This window comes from Ovis canadensis, chromosome 5 (assembly GCF_042477335.2).
Source record: "Ovis canadensis isolate MfBH-ARS-UI-01 breed Bighorn chromosome 5, ARS-UI_OviCan_v2, whole genome shotgun sequence".
Taxonomy (NCBI): domain Eukaryota; kingdom Metazoa; phylum Chordata; class Mammalia; order Artiodactyla; family Bovidae; genus Ovis; species Ovis canadensis.
This window is the reverse complement of record NC_091249.1, coordinates 30,843,958-30,870,412: the sequence shown is the minus strand read 5'-3', so window position 1 is coordinate 30,870,412 and position 26,455 is coordinate 30,843,958. Positions and strand designations below refer to the sequence as shown.

Here is a 26,455-nt window from a genome sequence, read left to right as displayed (position 1 = left end):
CGAGCGGCCAATCGGAGTGCCGCGAGAGGCAGCGGGCGGGAGGTACCGCGAGATCGACAGCTCTGGGAGGCAATGGGCTGCGGGCTGACGGCTTTGGGCGGGCAAATTGAGGTGACGGGGGCGGCCGAAGGCCCAATGAAGCGGGAGTTCCAGAATCGCGGGGCGGCTTCTGAACCGGATTGACGGCTCCTAAGAGTCAAGCGGACAGGAAGGAGGAGTCTGGCGAAAGACTTCTTTGAACGGTCTGGGTGGGCGTCCAGTGAGATCGTCGTGTACGCAAGCCAATGGGTACACACGGAAGGCGGTCTTTACAGAGATTGGCAATTAATTTAAGCCAATCTCTGGCGAGGTCGGTGTGATGCGCTTGCGTTAGGACTGAGTTACTTTAGCGTTAACCAGAATCCTTTTCTAGTCCCGTCATCTAAGCCAATGGCTGAGTGGCGGGGGAGGGTGTAAGGTGACTGACCTCACCCTAGGCAAATGACAATGAAGGAAATGGAGGTGCCCCGTTTTGGTGGGAGCTAGTGGAAGCGCCGCTGCATTGGGGCGGAGTCAGCCACCAGAAGCCGGGAGGGGATTAGCCGGAACCGGATTGAATGGCAGCCGACGTGGGCATTGGCCACCGGCTGCAGGAATTCAGGCCTGACGTCTGGGTTAGAGTCCCCGGACGCCGGCCGGGTAAGCCAGGCACGTGGCCTGCTTGAGGCCTTGGAGACGGGTGCTTCCGGGGGTGGGGTGGCCCCCAAAGCAAGAGGAAACTCAGGGATCCTCTCATACCCTCTCCTCTTTCCATCCAGGGATCTCGAGTGCTTACTTCTCTTCCAGAAATGGAACCAGCTCTCCTGCCAACTCAAGGGTCTAGATTTCCTCCCAGCACCGAGGGATCCTAGACTCTTAATTCGACACCCTACACCAGCTTCACATAAGGTCCTTGGATCCGAGCTCCAAGCTCTGATCTAGGCCCTCAGTTTATCTTCTGGACCTAGGCGTCTTCCAGGCTTCCAATTCCCGTTCAAGACTAAGACGCCCAAGGTACTCCCGCCCTTCCTCCCTCCTCCCCCCACCCTCCACAGGACCCAGGTATCCAGATCCCCAGCTGCCCTCCTGAACCCAGATATTCCAGACATGGCCAGCAGAAACCATCTGTTTATTCCTCATTGTCTCCACGTTCACCCTTTTGCCCTGGAACCAGGACAAGTCGTAGCAAGCCAAACTGGAGTCCAGACTAGTCCCAGGCTGCACCCAGGGGAGGAGGCACCAGGAATCTTCTGACCCAGGCAACCAGCCTGCTTCTCCTGAAAAGTCTGCCTTCGGTCCCGAGCCTGGAAGGCCCTTTGGGGCCAGGAGACACTGGATCTTCCCCTCCATTTCTGCCCAGGGTATGTCGCCTAGTTCACTGCTTATACTCCCAGGGTCTTCTTCATGGCTTCATACACCACGTAGCTGATGCCGCCTGCAGGCAACACCTTCAGTAATGTGGGGGTCATGCCTCGGTACAGCCCTGGCCAGCCCTGCTGGGCCAGGATTCTCCGGAAGACTCCACACATGGTGGGGTTTGAACCCTCCACAGTGTCTGTGGGGACAGAGGCAAGCTCAGGACCTGGGCCAGAGATGACTTGGCATCAAGGGGCGGGGGTGGAGGGTCGGGCGCTGGAATGTTGGGAGATGGGGACTGAAGCCAGGAGCAGAGGGTCTGGGGTGTTAGTTGAAAAGAAGCTTGAAAGCCTTTTAGAGGAAATTGGTCAGTTTACGGAGAGTGAGGAATTTTCAGGATTTGTTTTAGGGAACATCTTAGAAAACATTGCAACTTCAATATTCATTGGAAGGACTGATGCTAAAGCTGAAGCTCCAGTACATTGACCAACTCATTGGAAAAGACCCTGATGCTGGGAAAGATTGAGGGTGGAAGGAGGAGGAGGCAACAGAGGCTAAGATGGTTGGATGGCATCACTGACTCAATAGACATGAGTTTGAGCAAACTCCAGGAGATAGTGAAGGACACGGAAGCCTGGCAGGCTGCAGTCCATGGGATCACAAAGAGTCAGGCACAACTTAGCAACTAACAACAACAAAGATCTGCTAGAGCTTTGCAGTGTGCTAAGGGGTAGTTTGGGGACATTTTCAAGCTGAGGGTGGTAAGCTAAGAACCTCTTTGGGTATTTGAGGATTTGTTTAGGGGTTTGAGAGCCCATTTGTGGGAGGCACATTTGGGGAGTTCCCAGGATATTGGGGGAGGTGGTTATGAGTTTGGGAATGTCTAAGTGTCAGTTTTTGAATATTTAGGAATGATTTGCCTTTTGGCGCCAGGTGTGGCCTGAGTCTGATTTGGACAAGTTGGAGGTCATTTGGGAACTATATGTCTTGAGATCAGTATGGGGGCCTGAGTCATATTCAGGGTTTGTGGGAGTCCTTTGGGAGCTGGGTGTTCATTTTAGTGATATGTAGGGTTGATTGAAGGGACTGGGATCAGGTTTGGGGTAAGTGTAAGTTTGGGTGGGTTCAGGGGTCAGCAGAGATGGCCAGGATCAGATATGGAGTGTCTGGGAGTCAGTTTGTGTGTGTGTTTGGGGGGTGATGAGAAAGTTCAGAGAGTAGACGCAAGGGGTGGTGGTATGCGAGGTTGCTAAAAGGGCCAAGCTGACCTTGGGCTTGCATCCTGGTGCGCACCAAAGTCAGCGGGTAACTCGCCATCTGTCCACAGGTGGTGGACAGTGTCACAGACGACAGACTGACCAAGCCACTAGGGTCCTTCATGTCCCTGCCTGATTTCAGCCAGAGACACTTGAGCATCTAGGAGAGAAGAAGGCCAGGAGGAAGCTCTCCATGGGCCTGGGTTCACACCACCCCTGCCAACCCCTCTGCAGGACCCACACCTCATAGACGGCCAGGTCGGTGCAGGCATACGGGATGATGCCAAGCATGTTGGGGAGGTACCCACGGTAAAGGGCACGGGTGCCCTCCTGTTCCAGGATCTGCCTGGCACAGTCCAGCAGCCCCTTGTACTGGCCAGTCCGGCGCAGGGTCAGCCGCGTCTTCAGCACCTGGGGAGGATGAGGAGTAAGACAGCTTATTTGAGCTAATCGCCTCAATGACTCCCCAGCACAGGAGGCAACTGCTCAAGAATGCACATGGCTGGGTTTCAAACCCAGCTGCCTTGGCCTGTAAGTACTCTCAACCCAAAGGGTGAGGGAGGGACTTCCTCAGCAGTTCAGTGGTTAAGGCTCCATGCTTCCACTGCAGTGGGCACAGGTTTGATTCCTGGTTGGGGAACTAAGGGGGCTACCCAGGTGGTGCTAGTGGTAAAGCACCTGGCTGTCAACACAGGAGACATAACAGATGCAGGTTCAGTCCCTGGGTCAGGAAGATCCCCTGGAGAAGGAAATGGCAACCTGCTTCAGTATTCTTGCCTGGAGAATCCCAAGGACAGAAGAGCCGGGTGGACTACAATCCATGGGGTCGCACAGAGTCAGACACAACTGAAGCGACTTAACATGAACGCATGGGGAACTAAGATCCTGCGTGATGTGAGATACAGCCAAGAAAATAAATAAAACTACAAAAGAGGATGAGAGAAGTGATTTGAGCTGGGTGGGGTCTGCAGCGGCCCTAACCCAGCCAAACTCGCCCTACCTGGACCCCAGGTAGGCAGATCTGCCAGTTTTCCCAAAGAAGCCAGAAACTGGAGTTTTTATGAAATGCCCAACATTTCATAAAATGAAAATGTTGGCAACTCAACAGTTGAGCAAAAGACAGCACACTGTGTGTGGTAGGCAAAGTTCTCAGGTGGTCCCCATGGTTCCTGTCCCCCTTATACACATGCTCTGTTTAATGGCCTCCCTTTGCCCTTGAAAATGGTCTATACCTGTGAGCCTGATGGACTGTGACTCTTGGTTCACGGTACACAAAGGACAAAGGCAGAGGGATTTTGCAGATATAATAAAACCCCTAACCAGTTAACTTTATTTATTTTTTAGGCTTTTTAAATTGGCATATAATTGCTTTACAATGTTGCCTTAGTTTCTGTTGTACAATGAAGTGAATCAGCTTTACATGTACATATATTCCCTCCCTCTTGGATCTCCCTCCCACCTGCCCCCCATCCCATCCATCTCGGTTATCACAGAGGTGAGCTTCCTGTGTCACCAGTTGACTTAAGTTAATCAAGAGAAATCATCCTGAGTGGGCCTGACTCAATCAGGTGAGCCCTTTAAAAGAGTCTGAAGAAGAGACTGAAGGATCGGAAACACTCTTGGATTGGTTTTTTATATGTTGGCCATGCTTCTCTCTCAGGATCTTAGTTCCCCAACCAGAGACTGAACTCAGGCCCATGGCAGTGAAAAAAGTGTGGAATCCTAACCATTAGACCATCAGGGAGTTCCCTAGGGTTGGTCTCAAACAAACTGTTATGGAGAGGACCACAGGGCAGGGAACACAGGGCGCGAGTTGAGGACTCTCAGTCCTACAACCATAAGAACCTGAATGCTGGTAACAACCAGGGAGTTTGGCAGAGGACACCCAAGCCTCAGATGGGTTCATTGGTTGCCCAACTGACTGACACCTTGATTTCCACCTGATCAAATCCTGAACTGAGGACCCGACTAGCCAGTGCCCAGACATGACCCAGGGAAACAATGGGATAATAAATCTGTATCATTTTAAAAGCTCTTGAGTGTGGTGATTTGTTATGTAGCCATCAAAATAAAAACACTTCACAGATGCAAACTATTATATATAGAATGGTAAAGAAGGTTCTACTTCTACTGTATAGCACAGGGAACTATATTCAATATCCTTTAATAAGTCCTAATGGAAAAGATATATTTTTTCATTAATATATTTATTAAAGATTGTATATGTATGACTGAGTCACCTTGCCATACAGGAGAAATTAACACAACACTATAAATCAACTATACTTCAAAAATAAAAATACGAAGAAACTCAACCAGACAAGGGCAAGAATTATATGAAGAAAGCTTTTGGGAAAGCATGTAAGAATTAAAGATTTTAAAATTTAAAAAATAAAAAACTAAAAAAATAAATAAATAAATAAATAAAAGGAAAAAAAAAAGAAAGCTTTAAAAGACTGTTTAGGGGACGACAAAGGAGACTTGACCAAATGGATGCATTCTTGGATATGTAGACCCAATATTGTATAGAAAGTGAAAATGAAAATGTTAGTCGCTCAGTCATGTCTGACTTTGCAACCCCATGGACTGTAGTCTGCCAGGCTCTTCTGTCCATGAAATTCTCCAGGCAAGAATATTTGAGTGGGTTGCCATTGCTTCCTCCAGGGGATCTTCCCAACCCAGGGATCAAACTTGGATCTCCTGTATTGCAGGGAGATTCTTTACTATCTGAGCCACCAGATGACAATAATCTCTAAACTCATCTGAGTTTAGAGTCAATGAGTAAAAAACGAATACCAGTGTGTGGTTTTGTTTTCTGAACAAGGCAGATTACTTCTAACATTTTAAAAGGAAAAAAAAAAAAATCAATAGAGAATAGCCTGAAAAACTAGTAAAGAAGGGAGAATAATGAGACATAATATCAAGCCTGGGACTTCCCTGGGTGTCCAGTGGTTAAGACCCTAATCCAGTGCAGGGGGTGAGGGTTTAAATACCTTGTTGAACATATGCCACGGGGTGCCGCCAAAAGAAAAAAAGGGGGCAAAACTACATAGGCAGTAACATGATCAGTGGGTGTTAGGGGCTGGAGGAAGGAGGGAGAGGTGCTTACTAGGGCAGTGGAACTTTTCTGCGTGACACTGTTACGGTGGCTGCATGTCATACGTTTGTCAAAACCCTTAGCGAGCCACAACGCCAAGGGTGAACCCTGATGTCAACCATGGGCTTTAGTTAATAATAATGTATCAATATGGGCTCATCAGTTGTAACCAATGTACCACCCAGATTCAAGTTGTTAATGATAGCGGAAACTTCGTATGTAAGCCAAGATATATAGGCATGCTCTTGCCCTTTTTACCTAATTTTTCTGTAAACCTAAAACTGCTACGAAATAAAGTCTACTCATTAAAAAAAAATTAGATCATTTAAAATTTAAGAGAATTAGAAGTGCATGAAGAGAACCCAAGTGATCAGAAGAGAAAAAGTGAAAGTGTTAGTTGCTCAGTCATGTCCCACTCTCTGCGACCTCATGGGCTGTAGCCCACCAGGCTTCTCTGTCCATGGGGATTCTTCAGGCAAGAATACTGGAGTGGGTTGCCATTCCCTTCTCCAGGGGATCTTCCTGACTCAGGGATTGAACCCAAGAAGAGAAAGGTCAGAAGTAAACCCAGGGACCTCCCTGGTGGTCCAGTGGTCCAGCTTTCACTGCAGGGGGCACAGGTTCCATCTCTGGTGGGGAAACTAAAGATCCCATGTGTCAGGTGAAACGGCAACAAAACAGAACAAACAAACCCCACCAAAACAAACATACCAAGACATATAGGAATTTGGGGCTTCCCCAGTGGCTCAGCAGCAAAGAGTCCACCTGCAGTGCAGGAGCTGCAGGTTCGGTCCCTGGGTCGGGAAGATCCCTTGGAGGGGGATCTCCCCCCACCAAGTATTCTTGCCTGGAGAATCCCCACGGACATAGGATCCTGGCAGGCTACAGTCCTTGGGGTTGCAAGGAGTCGGACACGACTGAAGCAACTGAGCACGCGTGCATATAAGACGTTAGTAAAGGACAGAGGTGGCATCTTTTGTCATTGGTGATGGAGAGGAGAGGACCCATTCAGTAAATAGTGTTGAGATGACTGTGTAAGCCATCTGGAATACAACTTTGGTATGTGTCTTACGATAAAGAGGAGGAGGGGGCAGGGAAGGAGGAAGCCCTAGCAGCTGCCACCCAATCATCTTACTTCATCTTCTGTAGGGCAGATACTCTTACCTCCATGGGGTTGATGAGCGTCTGGGAAGTGGCCACAGCTAGAGAGCCAGCGAGGAGACGTTCCTGAAAGGGTGGGGACTCGTGCACTCCACAGAAGTAGTTTTTACACTGGGATGGGAGAGAGGAATGTGAGAACTAGCCTCCTTTCCTTCCTGAAACTCACCCAGGGGAAGAGGTGTGGGACCTGGAGAACTAAAATATGCCTTGGGGGCTTCTCTGGTGGCTCAGTGGTAAAGAATTTGCCTGCCAGGGCAGGAGACGTGGGTTGATCCCTGATGTGGGAAGATCCCACGTGCCTCGGGGCAACTAAGCCCAGGCACCGCAACTACTGAAGCCCCGTGCCCTAGATGGGGCTTACTCTGCAACAAGAGCCCTACAGCCCTTACTCTGCAGTAAGAGAAGCCACTGAAATGAGCAGTCTGCACACCACAACTAGAGAAAGCAAAGAGGAGCCTCCACTCGCCGCTACTAGAGAAAGCCCAGGCACAGCAACGAAGACCCAGTGCCACCAAAAATAAATAAGTAAAAAAAAAAAATTTTAAGTATGTTTTGGATAAAAATCTGAGCTTTAGGGGGTCGTGGGTACCAGAGAGGTGACGGCTTGAGGGTGGGGCTGGGGAAAGCAGATCATCCCCTCCCCCCTACCTGTTCGAAGACAGAGAACTTGATGGCGTACTCCGGGGCAATCTTGAGCACGTTGATACCGTTGCCCCTCCAGAGTGAACGGATGCCCCCTTCCTGGATCAGGCTCCGGAGACCTCCCAGCAGATTCATGAAATTCTTCTTGGAGGAGTAGACCTGGAAATATGGAGCCCGCGTCAGCCCTCTGAGGAGCCCTTCACCTCATCTCCATTCAGCCCCCATCTTTTGGTATGTGGGATATTCGTTCCCTGCTAAGTCGCTTCAGTCATGTCTGACACTTTGCAACCCTATGGATTATAGCCCACCAGCTGTCCATGGGATTCTCCAGGCAAGAATACTGAAGCAGGTTGCCATTTCTTTCTCCAGGGGAGCTTCCCAACCCAGGGATTGAACCCACATCTCATGTCTCCTGCATTGGCAGGTGGGTTCTTTACCACTAGCGCCACCTAGCAAGCCCTGACCAGGGATCAAACCCGTGCCTCCTACAGTGGGAGCGCAGAGTCCTAACCACTGTCGGACTGCTGGGGAAGTCCTGCCCCTTCTAACTCCAGCTCCACTCCCAACCCTACCCTTGTCCCTCTTTCTGATTTACATTCTCACCCCCTCCCTGAACTCCATCAGCTCCACTTCCATCCATCCCCAGCCCAATGGTCCCAGCGCCATAGTCCCCACACACCTGCATGTACACCTTGGCACGGTCCAGAGGGGCTGTGCCCGTGCGAGACACTGCCCCAGCCATGGCTCCCGAGAGGAGGAACTTCCACAAGGCTCCCTCGTTATCCACTTCCAGGACATCCACGGGGACCATCAGCTGCTCCCCTGTGTCCAGAACCTGCAGGACAGACCCAGCTCCTACCCACACTCATTCAGGCTGGAGGTCCTTTTCCTGACACATCTCTAGAACCTCCCCTCCCCCTTGGCTTCAGTCCAAGGCTTGCCCTGGTCCCCACAGCTTCCAGGTGGCATTCCACCCAGGCTGGCCTGGAGGGGAGTGGGGCATCCAGAGCGGGCCGGTAGGGTGACCTGCTCCCTCTACAGTTCCAGCTGCAGGTTCTTCAGGGCCTGTAGTTGCCAAGCTCACCTGCTGCGATGGGGGATGCTCCGGTTCTCTCTCCCCCAGGTGCCCAAACACGTACCCGTACACGTGGGTACAGCCCAGGTTCCGGGAGGGGGCTGGGGGTGGGGGTGGGGGACCGGTTTTGGTGAAGAAGGCCTTGACCCTCTTAAACAGGGTCCGGACCCGTGAGCTGGGCTTCTGAGCTTGCTCTGGTTGGGCTCCCATCATAGCTGGAGGGTCAGGACACTCAGGTTCAAATCTCTGGCCAGAGGTTGGCCCATCCAGCAACTGTGTGGGAGGGGTGCTTTGTAAATTTGGGTCCCAGGGGATGATGAGGTCACAGTGGTCCTTGTGACCTCACTGCATATGGCAGACAGAGTGAGTGTCTCCCCACCCCACCAGAGGTCCAGATCCCAATCGCTCTAAACCCATGAATGTGTTATGTTACATGGCAATATAAGGGAGAGGGAGTGGGTTAGATTTGCAGGTAGAATTCAGATTATTAATCAACTGATGAGGAGATGGAAAGATGACTCTGAATTCACCATAGGGGCTCAGTGTAATCTTGCAAGTTCTTCAACAGGGAAAAGGGAGACAGAAGGGTCAGCGTTAGAGGGATTGGAGGTGAGAAAGACTCCTCAGGCTGTTGCTGACTTTGAGGACGCGAGGAAGAAGGCCACGAGCCATGGAATGCAGGTGGTCTTTTTAGAAGCTGGAAAAGGCCAGTCAGCTGATTCTCCCCTGGAGCTTCCAGAAGGGGCCAGTCTTGCTGACAGCTTAATTTTAGCCCAGTGAGCTCCATGTCAGGCTTCTGACCTCCACAACAATGTGTTGTTTTAAGCCACTGAGTTCGTGGTCTTTTGCTACAGCAGCCACAGGAAACTGACACACTGCCTTTCATTGTCACGTCAACAGGAGATGGAAGTGGGGGAGAAGGGGAAGCCTTTAGAGTTCTGAGAGAGACACACACCGTCAGTCCCTGAAGTGACACGGGCATAGGTTTGGAGTCAGATGGCCCTGAGTTTGGATTCCATCTCAGACTCTTCTTGCTGTGTGCCCTTGGGGTACCTGCTTTACTTCTCGGAGCGGCAGTTTCCCCATCTGGAGATCGGAAGTCATGACTGACTCTACCGCACAGCATTGTCAATAGGATCCAGTGAGGGTCTTTGTTGGGAGCATCTCCATTGTCCAAATTGTCTGATCAAAACCCACGATGTCATCCTTGATTCCTCCTTTTCTCTCTTGTGCAGTCTGTCACTACATCCCGTGGGCTTAATCTTCAAAGTATATCGAGAATCTGACTGCTTCTTATCATGTACATGGCTACCACCTTGGTCCAGCCCCTTGTCACTTACTTGGACCAGCGCAGTGGCCTGCACCCCTGTTCCCCCTGCTCCAGACCTAACGGTTTAGTCTGTCTTCCCTGCAGCAGCCACCAGAGGGCGCGCATGAGTACCTGAGTCAGGGCCCACCCCTCCTCTGTTGCACAGCCCTCCAGGGCTTCCACCTACCCGCCCAAGTCCTTCTCGCAGCCCACAAAGTCCTGCTCTACTTGCCCCATCCCCTCCCGGCCCTCCCCTTCTCCCTCTCTCCTACTTGCTCACTCTGCTGCAAATAGGCCTCCTCGCTGTTCCTCCAACACACCAGGCATGATGCTGCCCGGGGACCTTTGCACCTGCTGTGCCCTCTGCCTGAGATGCTGTTTCCCTAGGCATCCCCATGGCTCCCTCCCTCACCATTTAAAACTCTTTCTTCAAACATTACCTTCTCCTCGACCACCCTTGCTGTTGTCGTTGTTTAGTCACTAAGTCGTGCCCCACACTTTTGCCACCCCACGGACTGTAGCCGGCCAGGCTCCTCTGTCCGTGGGATTTCCCAGGCAAGAATACTAGAGTGGGCTTTGCCATTTCCTTCTTCAAGGGATCTTCCCGACCCAGGGATCGAACCTGCGTCTCCTGCAGGTTCCTGCTGGGATCGAACCTGCATCTCCTGGCAGGTGGATTCTTTACCACTGAGCCACTAGGGAAGCGCTAAAATAGAATATTACTCAGCCTTCAGAAGGAAGGAGATTCTAACACCTGCTACAACATGGATGAACCTTGAGGACAAGATGCCCAGTGAAATAAACCAGACGGAAAAGGGCAAATAATTGCGTGATTCCAGTTCTAGGAGGTCCCAGAGGAGTCAAATCTGGAGACAGGAAGTAGATGGTGGGCCCAGGGGCTGGGGTAGGGGATGGGGAGTGAGTGTTTAATGGGGACAGAGTTTCAGTTTGGGAAGATGAGAAAGTCCTTGAGATGGATGGTGGGGATGCTTGCATGACAATATAATGTACTTAATGTCATAGAACTGAACACTTAAAATTGGTTAAAAGGGTAAATTTTATGTAACGTGTATTGTACCACAATAGAAAAATATTTATTTTCTTGTTGTTTTAAGCCCCTTGTTTTTGATAACTTTTTACAGCAGCCCAAGGAAAAGGACACACTTGTGTAATTAGAAAAACATACAGGACAAATTAGGAGGGCTCTTGAATGTGGACTTGCCCCTGCACCCACTTTATGGATGTGGAAACTGAGGCTCATGGAGTCATTTCCTGGTCTCCGTGAATGATGGATGACAACCCATGTGTCTTCCCTGTGAATAGTTAGAGGTGCTCCCATATCCACCCACCCCCTTTCAGTAAAAACCACAATGAAAGAGCTTAGAAAATGTATTCCTTTGTTCTTTTCTTTCGAAATAACACACACAGGCAGGGCACAGGCAGGGAGATGGGGCGCAGTGTAGGTGGAGGAGGTGGAAGCATTAGGGGAGTGGGTCCTCCCATCCCCCAAACATCCCAGTTCCTCTTTCACAGTCCTTGAATGGGGTTCCCCAAGGACTTGGAAGGAATGGAGAGAGGGGTTCCCCAGTGATACTAAGCTCAGCATCCAAATATAAAGTGCAGAATGTACAGGGTGGGGGGCTGGGGTAAGTAGGGGGGATGGGTTTGTCAACTCCTCTCTGGTAGAAAAATAGACCTGGAGTGAATTTGGAGGCTTAGGGGGTTGGGGCTTTGTTTTGCATCCTTGGTTTCCAACTCTGAAGCCTGGGGAGGGGCTGGCAGTGCTGGGGTGTGTGTGCGTGTGGGGTCCCCTTCATGTGTTCCCAGCTTCAGATTGCCTGCTTGCCGGCCCTAAGAGAGAGGGAGCCAGGCTCTGGGGATTGTGATCAGCCTATAGGTGGGAAGAGGGTGTGAGGCCAACAGAGTGCTGGAGGAGCATTTGAGCACGCCCTTCCCCCCACCCTGGCCCTGCCCCAGGCCTAGGGGCATGTCCATGCTAGGGAGCTGGGGGTCCAGCATCTCTGCAGGGCCTGGGAGGGATGTCTCCTCCCCTTGCCAGCGTCAGCTGTGTCAGGACTGTGGGCACATCCTGTAGGTTTTCAAGCTGGGAGCCTGGGACCTGGGCTTCCTGCAGGCTCCATAGACTGTGGGGTTTGTGCCATGGGGGAAGGTCTCTGGTATGTGTCTGGAACAGGGGTGTGTGGGATCCAGGGTGCTGACTGGCCTAGTGGGAGCTAGCTGGGGGCTCTGGGTTTTCAAGGTCCAGTGCCTGGGAGGGTTCAGGTCAGAGATCAGGGGTTAAGGGGTTGGCACCCAGTGCCTAGAGGTGGCAGGGTCCGCCTCTTATGGGTGAAGTTTCAATGTCCAGTGCCTGCAATGCAGAGATCTGGGGTCCTACAGTTGTAGTCACCTGGAACCGCTCCTCTGCCATCGGGTTCTCGAGAATGTGGTTTGAGGAGTGAGGATCTGGCAGATGAGGGCTTGGGAATCTGGAGTCCATGGTTGGGGCTGTTGAGGGAATGATGCTTGAAATGTGGGAATTGGGGAGCTGAAGCAGCAGGATCTGGGACCCTGTGTTGAGGTAAAGGGATTCAGGAATCCAGTGGTTAGAGGGAGAAGATTCAGGATCCAGTGGATGGGGTCCCAGGATCTAGGCCTCGCATTGTCAGGATACCGTGGCTGAGGTTTCTTGAGATCCAGAGTCCAGTGGTTGAGCTTGGAGATCCAGGACTTGAAGCAGAGGATCTAGGATCCGCCAGTCTAGGGCTGGGGATCTAGGATCCAGCACTGCCTGAGGACACTGGATCCGGTGCCTGAGGCAGCTGGTGGGGGGGGCAGTTAGATACTGGGTAGGTGCTGCTGTGGTTGGGGTGTCAGGATCCATTAGCTGGCTTGTGGGGGATCCAGTGGTTAAGACATGGAGGTCCAGCACTCAGTACGGGGGTGAGGGGACAGGGAAACGTGGGATCCAGTGGCTGGAGTATGGGGATCCTGTGGTTTGAATGGTAGGGTGGGGGGAGGACCTGGGATCCACTGGCTGTCTTGTCGGTCTCCAGTGGCCCAGGTGTGGGGGGACATCATGATTGAGGTGAGGGATCTGGGGGTGCAGGGGTAGGTTCTGGGTCCCTCACCTGGACGTGACCCCCAGGGCCTGCTTCATGTTCTCGTAGACCACATAGGAGATGCTCACAGCAGGGATAACCTTCATGAAGTTGGGGGCAATGCCCCGGTAGAGGCCCCGCACGCCCTCCTGGGATAAGATGTGACGGAGGAGACCCAGCATGGAGAGCTGGGGGGCTCCCTCAATGGAGGCTGGGGAGGGGTGGGGAGGTCAGGTAAGGCCAGAGGTCCTCCTCTCATTTCCCCCTCTTTCCCCACCACCCCCACCAGGGCTGGGCCAGGTGGTCATTGCAGCAAGAGGGACTAACAGTGGAACCTACTACTCCACGTTGGGGCTTCTACTGGCCTTGGACTTGGCTGCTCAACTTTTCACCCCAATCTGGAGGGCCCCATTTGGGGATGATGAGAAGCAGAGCAGGTATGTGTGGAGGGGGAGGTGGGAGAGGGCACAGAAGTGTCCTCTTCCTGGAGCTCCATCCCTTCCTTCTCTCAGCTAAACTCTGACTCATCCTTCCATTCTCCATCCCAAACCAGCTCTTCAGGGGAGCCCTCCTTGGTGCCCCAAGTCTGAGTCTGGCTTTTTTCCCCTCCCCTTCATTCAACCCTAAATCCATACTTAATTTTGGGATGATTTATTCAGCACCTTCCTCTCCAGCCTGGAAGCCCTTTGAGGGTTGGGAGACTATATATGTGTTACGTGTAGATAACCCCTGGCAAAAATCCCAACACACAAATGCTAAAATCCCCATAGAAATTCTCAAAAAAAAAAAAAAAATTGAGGGATAGTAGGGGGGGAGAAAAAAGAAAAATAACCTCAAAAACCAATCCAGAGAAACACAATAGAACAACTGTAGCCTGTAGCCTGGCCCTGTTGCTCCCTGGTCTGGCTATAACCCAGCCTTGCAAATTAGAACTCAGAGAACCAGCCCAGAAAGCTTGCCTCCCAACTGAGATCGCTGGGATGCTCACCCAGTACTGACTGTGTCTGTCCTCCTGCTTAGGATAAAGGGCTCCCATTCCAGTGTCACAAAAGGGTAAACTGAGGCCCAGAGAAAAGTCAGGGCTTGAGTCAAGGCCAATCCAAATTCCAGGAGGATCCCAGCCTGGGACTCTGCCTTCTCAGGAGGAAGAGCTGGGGGATGGGGAGATGGGCCCGAGTTGTGAGACCTTCCCTGTCTCCTTGTCCCACCCAGGCCTCACCTTGGGCCTGCATGCGGGTCCGGACCAGGGCCAGTGGGTAGCTGGCTATCTGGCCGCACGTGCTGGAGATGGTGCCACAGGCCAGGAGGACGAGGATGCCCGGGTCAGCTGAGTCGTGGCTATACTGCTGGAGCCACTGGTTCTTCAGGGTCTGGGAGGGGTGGAGAAGGAAGGAGGGTGGGTTGGAGCTAGGTGACACCAGGACCCTGCTGGCTGGCTTCTGTATTCTGTGATAGTTGGTCTTAGCCAAGCGGGCTTTTGCTTAGACCTCACCTAAAGGGGACTTCCCTGGTGGTCTGGTGGTTAAGATTGAGCACTTCTAATGTAGGGGGCCTGGATTCCATCCCTAGTCGGGGAACTAAGATCCCACATGCCTGCTGCACCATGGGGCCAAAAAACAAACAAAAAAAAACCTCACCTAGACTCTTTCTGGGCTTCCCTGATGACTCAGATGGTAAAGGATTTGCCTGCAATATTGGAGACTTGAGTTTGATCCCTGGGTGGGGAAGATTCTGGGGAGAAGGGAATGGCTACCCATTCCAGTACTCTTGACTGGAAAATCCCATGGCAGAGGAGCCTGGTGGGCTACAGTCCATGGGATTGCCAAGAGTCAGATGCAACTGTGCGCACTCACACAGACCCTCTCTGGTATGTGGAATAATGGCCCCCCTATTGTTCCTGCCCTAATCCCTGGAATCTGTGAATAGGATACCTTCCTTGGCAAAAGGGACTTTGCAAATAGGATCAAGTTAAAGATCCGGAGGTGGGAGATTATGCTAGAGCTTTCAAGTGGGCCTGATGTCATCACATGTCGCCTTCTAAAAGTCAGAGAAGGAGATGTGATGACAGAAACAGACACGGGAGAGACATGAGGTGGGGGAAGAGGCTATGTTGCTGACCTTAAAGATGGAGAAGGGGGCCACGAGCCAATGAACGTGGGCCATCAGAAACTGGAAAATCTAAGGAAATGGATTCTCCTAGAGCCTCCTAAAGGAAAGAAGCCTTGCCGACACCTTGATTTTAGCCCAATTAGACCTATTTTAATGGAGAAGTCAATGGCACCCCACTCCAGTACTCTTGCCTGGAAAATCCCATGGACAGAGAAGCCTGGTGGGCTGCAGTCCGTGGGGTCGCTAAGAATCGGACACGACTGAGCGACTTCACTTTCACTTTCATGCATTGGAGAAGGAAATGGCAACCCACTCTAGTGTTCTTGCCTAGAGAATCCCAGGGACGGGGGAGCCTGGTGGGCTGCCGTCTCTGGGGTCGCACAGAGTCGGACACGACTGAAGCGACTTAGCAGCAGCAGCAGATCTATTTTATGGGTTTCTCTGGTGGCTCAGTAAAGAATCCCCCTGCCAATCAGGAAACGTGGGTTTGATCCCTGGGTCGGGAAGGCCCCCTGGAAGAGGAAATGGCAATCCACTCCAATATTCTTGCCTGGAAAATTCCATGGACAGAGAACCTGGCAGGCTACAGACCGTAGAGTTGCAAGGAGTCAGACATGACTGATATGACTAAATAACAATTACTATCCCCATTTCACTGATGAGAAACTGAGGCTCAAGGGAAGTTACTTGCCCAAAGCCACAAGATAAAGGTGACAGCATTCAGAGTCACCTCCAAGTCCAGAGCTATGCTCTTGGCCAATCCCTTCCGAAGCCTTCTGTGAGGCCTCGGAAAAAAAAAAAAAGTCCAGGATCTTTTTTCTGACCTTGGGACTGGAAAGGCTCATCGGTTGCATTTCCTGAGTCAATCTTAATCCATTGCTAATGGCTTCCCAGAACTGTGCTGAGAGAGACTCAAGTGTGGTAATGGATTGGTGATGTCTGGTCTGGGTGTGGAAGGGGCAAATTAGAAGTGTTTACTATACTGACTTTGGGGCTAGAGCTGCATTAGCCAACTAGGTGTTTAATGAGTTTTTAAGAACAGTCATGTTAAAAAGAGGTTTTGATACTTGGATAAGTATGGCCAACACTGTACTTAAAAAAGAGTAAATCGTGTTTCTGCAGGACTTCTTAGAGTCTTTAAGAGACTAATTAAAATCTTGAAATGTCAAGAGGGCTTCTCAAACTACTTAGACCTCTGAAATCCCTTTTAGGGTGAAGAATGAATGAAATAAGGTTGTGTCTTATTTCTGCTCAGGAGTCTTAATGGCTTCCTATCACCTTTGGGAGAAACCCAAACTCGTGATCTTTGAGTCCTTGCTATGTCAGCTCCGTCCGGCCACTTAGGACTTCCACTCTTCAACAGCAAAACAACCAACAAATCTAATCAAAAAATGGGCAGAAGACCTAAAAAGACATTTCTCCAAAGAAGACATTTAGATGGCCCATGAGAATGTGAAAAGATGCTCAATGTTGCTAATTATTGGAGAAATGTAAATCAAAACTACAGTGAGGTATCACCTCACACTGGTCAGACTGGCCATCATTAAAGAGTCTACAAATAGTAAATGCTGGAGAGGGTGTCGAGAAAAGGGAACCCTCCTACACTTTTGGAGGGAATATAAATTGGTACAGCTACTGTGAAATACAGTATGGAGGTTCCTTAAAAAAATAGAGCTGCCATTTGATGCAGCAATCCCACTCCTGGGCATATATCTGGACAAAACTATAATTTGAAAAGATACATGTACCACTATTCACAATAGTTGAGACAGGGCAACAACTTAAATGTCCACTGACCATATAAGTACTTACTTAAATAAGTACCATGTAAGATGGTACAATGGACTAATAGCCATAAAAAAGGATGAAATAATGCCATTTCCAGCAACAGGGATGGACCTAGAGATGATCCTACTAAGTGAAGTAAGTCAGACAGGGAAAGGCAGATAGCATATGATATCACTTGTATGTGGAGTCTAAAATACTATACAAATGAACTTATCTACGAAACAGAAACAAGGCTCCAGATGCAGAAAAAACTTACGGTTGCCAAAAGGGAAAAGTGAAGGGGGAGGGATAATTTTGGAGTCTGGGATTAGCAGATACAAACTGTGTGTGTCAGTAGCTCAGTCGTTTCTGACTTTTTGCGACCCCATGGACTGTAGCCCACCAGGCTCCTCTGTCTGTGGAATTCTCCGCAAGAGAATTCCGGAGCGAGTTGCCATTTCCTTCTCCAAGGGATCTTCCTGATCCAGGGATCGGACACAGGTCTCCTGCACTGCAGGCAGATTCTTTACCATCTGAGCTACAGGGAAGTCCCATAGATACAAACTACAGTATATAAAATAAACAACACGGTTCTACTGTATAGCACAGGGAACTACATTCTATATATTGTAATAAGCTGTAATAGAAAAAAAAGAGACTTTCACTTCTTCAAGAGACCAAATTCATTCCTGTGTCTGGCCCTTGGCATTGGCTGTGCCCTCTGCTTTGTTCACACTCTCTTTTGATATATATTCAGCACATCACTCCATCACCACCTCTCAGAGGCACTCCCAGCAATGCCCCACTCCTGCCCACAGCTACTTTTGATTACACATTCTCTTTGTTGTCTTCTGAGAACTTTCCACGATCTGAAACTATTTATTTGCTGGTTTACTGCCTTCTTTGTTCACTGGAGGGGCATCCCAGGAGCACAAGAATTATGTTGTACTCTTTGAATGCATGCATTGGAAGGACTGATGCTGAAGCTCCCATACTTTGGCCACCTGATGCAAAGAGCTGATTCACTGGAAAAGACCCTGATGCTGGGAAAGATGGAGGGCAAGAGGAGAAGGGGGTGACAGAGGATGAGATGGTTGGATGGTATCACTGACTCAATGGACGTGAGTTTGAGCAAACTCAGGGAGATAGTGAAGGACAGGGAAGCTTGGTGTGCTGCAGTCCATGGGGTCACAGAGAGTCGATTTGGCAACTGAACAACAACCTTGGATGCAGCAGCCAGCACAGTGCCAGGCACTGATGGATGCTTAGGAAACAGTTGCTAAACCAACAAACGAATGAGCGAATGAATGAAGCTTTATCTCATTTGGCTATGTAGACGCTGGGTGCTGGCAGGGCAGGTAGGGTTGGCATGTATGGGGGATCTCAGATCAGGACCAGCTATGTCATTTGTGGGACCCAGTGGGAAATAAAAATAAGGGAGGTCCCCTGTTCAAAGATTACTGAAAATTTTAAGATGGGACTTTCCTGGTGGTCCAGAGGTTAAGAACCCACCTGCCAGTGCAAAGGACATGAGTTTGATCCCTGGTCCGGGAAGATCCCACATGTCACAGGGCAACTAAGCCCGTGAGCCACAGCTACTGATCCTGAGATCTAGAGCCCAAGTGCCATAACCCCCGAAACCCACGCACCCTAGAGCCTGCGCTCTGCAACAAGAGAAGCCACCGCAGTGAGAAACTTGTGCGCCGCAACTAGACAGTAGCCCTGGCATGCCACAGCTAGAGAAGGCCTGAGTGCAGCAATGAAGACCCAGTGCAGCCAAAAAGAAAGAAAGAAAGAAAAAGAAAACAAATTCAAGATGGCAACAGCAAAGCATTCAGCCAAGCCCAGGGCCCTTTTGAGTTGGCAACTGGACAGGTTGCCCACCCAGGGAGCTGGGCTGGATACAAACATTGGGGCAGGGATGCCTGGGGACTTCTGTGGTAATTGGGAGAACCTGGTGATCCTGCCAGGAGAAGGGAGAAGCAATGGATGAGGCCCCTGGAAGAGAAACGGCAAAAACTCCCAGCTCCTTCCTTTCCTGATAAATGTCCCAAGATGCTGACCATGGGGTGTGGATTTTATCATGACGATGGACACTGAAATGGGCAGGCCTTAAAGATAACATTAGCTTGGAGGTAGAGGCGTGTTTGAAGGGAGGAGATGGGCATCTTTGAAGTTCATCTTTGCCTGCTCCCTTGATTTTCTGAGCTGGAGTGGTCCCCAACTTTCACGTGTCCTGAGACCTGGGAAGACCAAACTACAGATGGAAGGTTCTTGTGGTAGGAAGTGGAAGAGTCGCAAGGGGTGGGGATGCAATGCCTGGAAAGGTTCCCCAGGATCCCATGGCCCATGGTGCTTTGCTTCTCCACCTGTAGCTATGGAGGTCAACTGATTCAGACCCCAGGGAGAGTAGACCCCAGAGAAGGGAGTGCCACAGACCTCATAGACGGCCAGGTCGATGCCCGCATAGGGGATGATACCCAGAACGTTGGGCAGGTAGCCACGGTAGAAGGCACGGGGCCCTTCTCTCTCCAGGATCTGCCACGCACAGTCCAGCAGCCCCTTGTACTGGCCCGTCCGGCGAAGGGTCAGCCGTGTCTTCAGCACCTGGGGAGAACCTGATTATCCCTGGAAAAGCTGCCTTTGGAATCACAACATCCAGGAATGAAGACAGCTGGGTGGAGACACCCTGAGAATAACTGAATTAAAAGAATCACTTGCTCTAGAATCTATCTTCTGCCTCCAAACTCTATACCGACAAACTGTTAAGGTTGCATGTGGCACCCACTGCTAACCGTCTCCCAATATCTTGTTATCTTCACCCTTAGCAATAGAATCTGTTATTTTCAGCAAGCACACAGCCTCTAGAAATATAGACTACATTTCTCAGCTTCCCTAGGTGTGTGGCCATGTGACTGAGTCCTAGCCGATGAAGGTGAAGAAGGATACAAGGCTGTCAGAAAGCATCCTTAAGGTCAGGGAGCTGTGCCTTCCTTTGTTTTTCCTTCTTGGCTGGAATGTGGATGTTGTAACTGGAGCACAAGCAGCCATTTTGGTCCATAAGGAGGGTGCCACATGCTGAGGTGGTAGAACAAGATAGAGTCTTGTTCTCCAACATTCTGAAGCCACTATACCATCCCTGGACTGCTCACCTCTGGACTTCATTTATGTGATTTAGGTTTTCTATCACTCAATCCTAACTGATGCCTGGTACAACCTGAAACTTGAAATGATTTCTCCAAAAACGGTTTCACTTGGAAATGATTCCCTTGGGGACAAGCATCCTGGAAACCAGGATCCTTAGAAGAGGCATATCCATCAATGGCTGGCCCCCGCAACTGTTATTTAAACAGTTAAACCAACACTGATCAAACCAGCCAATCCTGGAGGAAATCAACCCTGATTATTCATTGCAAGGACTGATGCTGAAGCTCCAGTACTTTGGCCACCTGATGTGAAGAATTGACTCACTGGAAAAGACCCTGATGCTGGGAATGACTGAGGGCAGGAGGAGAAGGGGGCCCTTCTCATCCAGAGCATGAGATGGTTGGATGGCATCATTGACTCAATGGACATGAGTTTGAGCAAACTGGAGATAGTGAAGGACAGGGAAGCCTGGTGTGCTTCAGTGCACGGGGTCGCAGAGTCAGATATGACTGAGCTGAGCGACTGAACAACAAACCAACAAACCACTACTGTCCCCAGAAATCACATGTCAATCTGTGATGCCCAGACCAGCTACACAAGAAACAGCACTGCTGTAATGAGTCTGAATCAGGAAGAGACAAAGTGATCACCCATTGCTTAGTGGATCAACGTGAAGTGGATCATCCCACTTCACACCTTGGAGTGAAATGGTGATTGCAGACCTCCCACAGTGCCACGAGGTCTCTGCCAGGGCTGCTCCTCACCTCCATGGGGTAGATGATGGTCTGGGCTGTGGCGCCAGCCAGGGAGCCAGCCACAAAGCGCTCCTGCACATGCAGCGTCTCCTGTTGCCCCCGGATGGCCCGCTTGATCTGAGGAGACACAGAGGTGGCGGGACCTCAGGGCTTAGCCTTCCGTGGGCTTGAACTTCCCCTCTGCTGCCCTGCTGGGGGCGACCCGTAGGGGAGCAGATGCCCACTCCCAGGGACCCGCAGACATTCCCCCACTCCCAGGCCAATCCTGCAGACCCCATGTCTACAGTCCATGCCTCCCCACACCTGCCCCCACCTGCTCATAGGCCATGAACTTGATTGCCGACTCAGGTGCAATCTTGAGCACATTAATCCCGTTGCCACGCCACAGGGAGCGCACGCCCCCCTCTTGGATCATGCTCCAAAGGCCCCCCAGGATGTTCAGCCGGTTGGTCTTGGAGGCGTGGACCTGGGTGGGGGGAGACAGGTGGCTTTGGGGTCCCTTCCAGAGGTCCAGGCCTGGGAAAGGAGGGGGTGGGTCTCTCAGGGGCCTCTCACCTGCATGAAGACCTTGAGGCGGTCCAGAGGGGCTGTGCCTGTCCGGGACACAGCCCCCGCCACTGCGCCCGCCACCAGCTGCTTCCACCACATGCCAGTCAGTTTCTCCTGCTCCGAGAACTCATCTGGGACAGTGAGGCACTCGCCAATGTCCAGGACCTGGGGATGCAGAGGCTGGGGGTGTCATGACCCACTGAGGCTGGGGAGAGGTGACTCTGCTCTAAACTGGGGTGTCTCCGCCATGAATTCCAGGATACCCAGAGAGTCCACCAATCCAAGAGATCTCTCTCGGATCCCTACCCGACCTAGCCCCGCAGTCTCCATGAGAGGTAATGTCCTTCCTGGGGACCTCCACCAAATCCCATCAAAGCCTCCTATTCAAGCCTCTGCTCCATAAAGATCCCTCCAGGGCTAATGAAATCCCTAGGCAGGATTCCACCCAAGGGTCTCTCACATAAGGATTCCAGAAGATTCCTCCAGGGCCACACAAGATCCTACCAGGGGCTCCCCATATCAGGAGCCCAGTGGCTCTCTCCTGGGGTCTCCCCCTGATCCCCAGGGGTCTCTCCCACAGAGATCATCTGTCTTCTAGCATCTTCACTTGTGGACTTCTTAACCAAGACCCTCATAGGTCTCCCAGGGTGGGAATCTCTGGATCTCTCAAGAGATTCTCAGCAGATCCCAAGGATGGATCCCCTCCAGGTGCCATCAGATCCTATCAGAAGCATCACTCAGGGATTCCCTCCCCAGAAATGACAATCCAGAGCACTTCTTCCCTCAATTTCTAATGGATCTCATCAGACCCTCCAAAAACAGTGGCTTCCTAACTTGTCTTTTCAGCAGCAGAATTCTTTATTGGGCAGAACTAGAAACCAGCAGAAGGAGAGCTGCGTGGGTAGAGGGTGGGAGACCAGAGGCCCCATCTGGTGAGCCCTCCCTTGCCTACCTCCCCAAAGCCCTGCAGTAAGTCTAAAGGGCTCCCATCAGCTCCCATCAGTCCCAGAGCCCCAGATGAAGGAAGCGGAGAGCAGAACCTCACACTCAGGCTGCTCCCAGTGGCTCCTCCCACTAGAGTGCTGATCCAGCTCCTGCCCCTATGCCATGGGGAAGAGAGGTCCCAACCATCAGGCTGGGATCGTCACCCCCACCTCACCGTGGAATGCTTCCAGAAATACAGCACATCTTCCACGTTCTCCAGCGAATGCAACAGGAAGTGGTCACGCCACTCCTGCCAGTCAATGGTCATGGTGCCATCACGGTCCATGCTGGTGGGGGGAGGGGCACAGGTGGGACAGAATCAGTGCCTGGGGCAGGGAGGTGAGTTGAGGGAGGTGAGAGATTCTAGTTGGTTTGGGGAGGAGACAGAGCTCCTTGGCACTGCAAGGCCCCCCATTTTACAGAGGGGCACACTGAGGCTACGAGCGGGAAAGCAAATGGCCCAAGATCTCAGCTCCACTCCCTCCCTGGGATTGCGTCCAGGGTTCAGAGGCTTGAGGTGGCTAAGGGGGTCTTGGAGATCTGAGTTACCTGGGATTGTGGACCCAGCTACTCACCTGTGCAGGATTTTCTCTGCCTGTTCCAGCGAAATGGAAATGCCCAGGGCTCGGAAACTCTGTTGGATCTCAGAGACGTCAATCTGACCTGGGGAGGGGACCCGAGGAGGGGACCTCGAGTCAGAGGACCAGAATAGCTTGGACTGGGGATGTCTAACAAGACCAGGGCACACAGAAACCCAAGGTGAAGTGTGTGGCAGGGTTGTGGGGAGGGGCCCTTGACCCACTGGGATCAGAGAGGTGGAATTGGTTCATATTGAGAGGGACTTGCATTTGCTGAATGAATGAAGGATTAAGTCCAGGGGTAATTATTGGGGTCCCCATGCCACAGGGAGTTGAGGCCACATTGGACATCCAGAAAATGCGATGGGGGTGGCTCTGTCTCACAGGGAATCCAGGAGCAATGTGGGGAGGGGAATCTTTGCGCCACAAATAATAAGACTTATAAATAATAGGGTCCCACCCCGTTAGGAAAAGGAGGTGGGATAGGCCAGCTGGGCCCAGAACCACCTAGCTGAGGGTGAGGAGAGCTCCCGAAATAGCCTGTGAGTCATCACGGAGAAGCGGCCCTCCCCGCTTCCTCCTGGCACTGCCAGTTCTAACCCCATTGGGGTCTCCAAGGGCCCCACAGCCCCATCCCTGGGCCTTACCATCTTGATTCCGGTCCAGACTGTGGAACAGAAGTAGAAGGCGCTGTTCCCGCTCCTGCAGGTAGAGGATAAACTCCTCCAGGTCAAGGCCGCCATCTGGGTCAGTGCCACCCTCAGGGGCGATGCCCTGGCAGGGAGAAAGGTCAGAGGGAGCTCCTCTAAGCTGCTCCCACAATGTAGGGCATAACAAGCTTATGTCCCAGGAGCCTGGGCCCATCAGTCTGCCATCGGCTCTCCCCTCAACAAGATGCCCAAGGCCATGGTAGGTCTGTGAGGTGGACAGCAGTCGTCCAACTTTCTTGGCGAGCAAAATGAGGCTCGTCAAGGTCAAGTAACTTGCCCAAAGTTACAGAGCTGGGAAGTAGATAGGTGGACTTGGGCTCTTGTTTCTGCAAGCCTGTCCTTCCAGCTGTCTCTTCTAAAAACTTGTCTGCATGGCAGTTTCAAGAGCTCTCACTGGAGACAGCACTGGGCAATGTGGTGGCAAGGACACAACCACACTGAGCATCCACTGGGCCTCTGTTTGCCCATCTGTAGAGTGGGAGGGTGATTGGAGGTTTCAGGGTGCTATGGAGACAGTCCAGTGGCATTTGAGTCTTCAGATGTAGAGGGATTGGGGTCAAGTTCCTGCTTGGATAGGAGCATCCCCAGCGGAGGGCAGCCTCAGATAGGATTGGGTCCTTGGCTGGGAAAACTTGGGGCATTGAGCCAAGTCTTAGAAAGGACAGGGAAGGGAATGTAAACAGAGAGTCTGGGGCAGCTGCCTGGGAGAGTAGTGGGTGCCCAGAGCCGGGTAGGAGGGAAGGGAGAGCATGTTTCCCGTAGGTGGGTGCAGGCCATGTCTCTGGGTTGTGCAAAGAGTTCAGAGGAGGGTGTGTCCCGGGCAGTGGGCAGTAAAGTGCACGTGGCCCCATTCCCTGGCAGACATCCTCCACCCAGAGGGAGGAGGGGGCTGGGTTTGGCAGCCTGAACTGCAGGCCTGGGGCCTCGGTGGTCCTGTCTTGAGCGATCCCGTCAGGCCCGGACACGGGCGGGCACGGGCAAAGAGACAGGGACGCTCAAGCTAGGCACGGGTCCTGGAGTCCAGCACAGGCTGTCACGGGCGACTCCTGGCGCTCCATTCAGGGGCTCAGATTACCAGGCGCCAACTGGGCCCAGCGCCGCGCATCAGGAGGGGTATCCCAGCGGGGGTACCTGTTGGGCGCCGCGGTCCGGATCGCCCCCGCCCAGCCGGGCCAGTCCCTGGCGCAACTCGCGGATGTCCACGCGACCATCCTTGTTACTGTCCAGCTCTTCGAAGAGGCGACCCCAGCGCTGACGCCGCTCGGCCTCGCCCGGGCCCCCCCGCATGGCGCCAGCCCGGGGGGGAGGGGAGGCCCGGCAGCGGCGGCCTCAGCGGGGGCTTGACGGCTCCCCCTCCCCCCCCGGGGCTCTGCAGGGCCAGCTCCGCGGCCACTGCCACCGCAGCCTCTGCGCTGCCTGCCGGGCTCCGGCACTTGTAGGAGGCGGTGACTGCTAGCCGTCGCCGCCCGCGCCAGAACTTGCTTCTCCTCCCCCGACCCGCTTTGGGGGGGAGGGGGCTGAGGGCGGAGCTGGTGGGGGGCGGTCAGGGATGTCCCGGTATCAGCACAACCTAGGGAGCACCACATTCATTCTGGAAATGGAGTGGCTGGAGAGAGCAATATCTCAGGTCTGGTTTCGTAGCTCCTTTCTACGTGCCTCAGTTTACCCTCTGCCCAAGGAGGCGAGGTAAGGAGATCTCCAGGATTGGGTTACGTAATCCCTTTCCACTTGACCTCCTGCCTCTACTAATTTTCATCAGGAACTAAAGTTCTCTTTTTTCCTAGACGTTCTCATGGACCAACTCCGCGCCATCTAGGCCTGCAACAGCACGCCCGTTCCAATTACATTCCCTACGCGGCCTCTGAAGCACAATATCTAGCCGTGCTGTCATCCCGCCCGTGCGCCTCCTTTCTCGGTTCCACTCAGCCTGGGAAACGGAAGATCAACGCGCCAGGCGGCTGCAAAGTCGGTTTCCTATTGGCCAGAGCCGCAAAAGCTGCGCCCGCCCGTCCCGCCTCTCCCACCCACCTAGGCGGGGCCTCCCCTCTGACCCCGGGCAGCCTTCGGCCCCGCGGCTCCGGGCTCTCCAGGAAGTCTTAAAGGGGCCCCGACCTGATCCGGACACCGAGAAAATTGCTCTCTCCGGACTTGCCTGGGGAGGAGTCCCAGGCACGGTTGGGGATAAGGACCGCGTAACTGAAGGCGGGCCCCCAGTCTGTCGCGCTCTGTGCACCTGCCGAAGGTCCCTCCCACTAGTTTGGGGCGCAGTTTCTCGATTCACCATTAGGGGGAGGGGCCCCCAGGCCTTTTGACAGCAAATAATAATAATAGCTAACGTTGATTCATTGCGTTGCACAAGCCTGGTCTTTTATTCACCTCTCGCGTCGTCTTCTCTAAAACCCTGAAACGTAGGTGGGACTGGCTTTCGCACTTCACGGATGAGGAAATAGGAGGTTAAGCCGCTCACCCCAGTTCATATGCCCAGGAAGGGGCAAAGCAGAGATTTCTCTAGACTTGGGATTCTTACCCATCGTTGATCTATGACCTGGAAGGGATTAATTTTCCCTTAACCGTAACACTTCACTCTAGAGTCCGCAGGATGGGGTCGCTTATTACCATCGTCCTTTATCCAAAGATACAGCCGAGAGGGCAATATAGTTCCCTGGCAATATGCCCAGATAGGTGTGCCCTAACAGGTGTGTTCCAGACAAAGCCTCTTATAGAGGGTCTCCTCATAGACGTTTTCATTCACAGATGGCCCTCGCAGGTGCCCTACAGCACAGGGGGATACAGGTATTTTCGCACGGAAATGTCCCAAACAAATGGTTTCTCACAGGTGCA

General features: G+C 52.2%; 2 protein-coding genes and 1 long non-coding RNA gene across 12 annotated transcripts; 1 reads left to right on the top strand and 2 right to left on the bottom strand.

Annotated features, from left to right (window-relative positions):
• Window positions 1-154: 154 nt before the first annotated feature.
• On the top strand, window positions 155-25,959 carry LOC138441007 (uncharacterized). Of its 5 annotated transcripts, none has more exons than XR_011257198.1 (7): window positions 155-678; window positions 798-1,032; window positions 1,193-1,379; window positions 2,702-2,888; window positions 7,610-7,761; window positions 13,305-13,452; window positions 25,399-25,959. It is a non-coding gene; the product is annotated as an uncharacterized lncRNA (long non-coding RNA). The 5 variants fall into 5 exon arrangements; XR_011257200.1 differs by lacking the exon at window positions 25,399-25,959 and adding an exon at window positions 7,900-7,954 and having other exon boundaries at window positions 13,305-13,809; XR_011257201.1 differs by lacking the exons at window positions 13,305-13,452; window positions 25,399-25,959 and adding exons at window positions 7,900-7,954; window positions 11,057-11,302.
• SLC25A41 (solute carrier family 25 member 41) lies at window positions 1,129-8,856 on the bottom strand. Its single transcript, XM_069591357.1, has 7 exons — window positions 8,615-8,856; window positions 8,210-8,365; window positions 7,537-7,689; window positions 6,892-6,999; window positions 2,874-3,041; window positions 2,643-2,790; window positions 1,129-1,573 (listed from the first exon to the last, which is right to left on the bottom strand). The coding sequence occupies exons 1-7, from the start codon at window positions 8,816-8,818 to the stop codon at window positions 1,401-1,403; spliced, it is 1,110 nt and encodes a 369-aa protein (XP_069447458.1). The 5' UTR covers window positions 8,819-8,856; the 3' UTR covers window positions 1,129-1,400.
• Window positions 11,291-25,543, bottom strand: SLC25A23 (solute carrier family 25 member 23). 6 transcript variants are annotated; one of them, XM_069591349.1, is made up of 11 exons: window positions 24,746-25,543; window positions 23,552-23,678; window positions 22,902-22,989; window positions 22,502-22,613; window positions 21,349-21,507; window positions 21,107-21,259; window positions 20,803-20,910; window positions 19,331-19,498; window positions 14,235-14,385; window positions 13,046-13,226; window positions 11,291-12,736 (listed from the first exon to the last, which is right to left on the bottom strand). In XM_069591349.1, the coding sequence occupies exons 1-11, from the start codon at window positions 24,899-24,901 to the stop codon at window positions 12,580-12,582; spliced, it is 1,560 nt and encodes a 519-aa protein (XP_069447450.1). In that variant the 5' UTR covers window positions 24,902-25,543; the 3' UTR covers window positions 11,291-12,579. The 6 variants fall into 6 exon arrangements, with proteins under 6 accessions (XP_069447450.1, XP_069447453.1, XP_069447451.1 ...); XM_069591352.1 differs by having other exon boundaries at window positions 11,291-12,688; XM_069591350.1 differs by having other exon boundaries at window positions 11,291-12,422.
• Window positions 25,960-26,455: the final 496 nt, after the last annotated feature.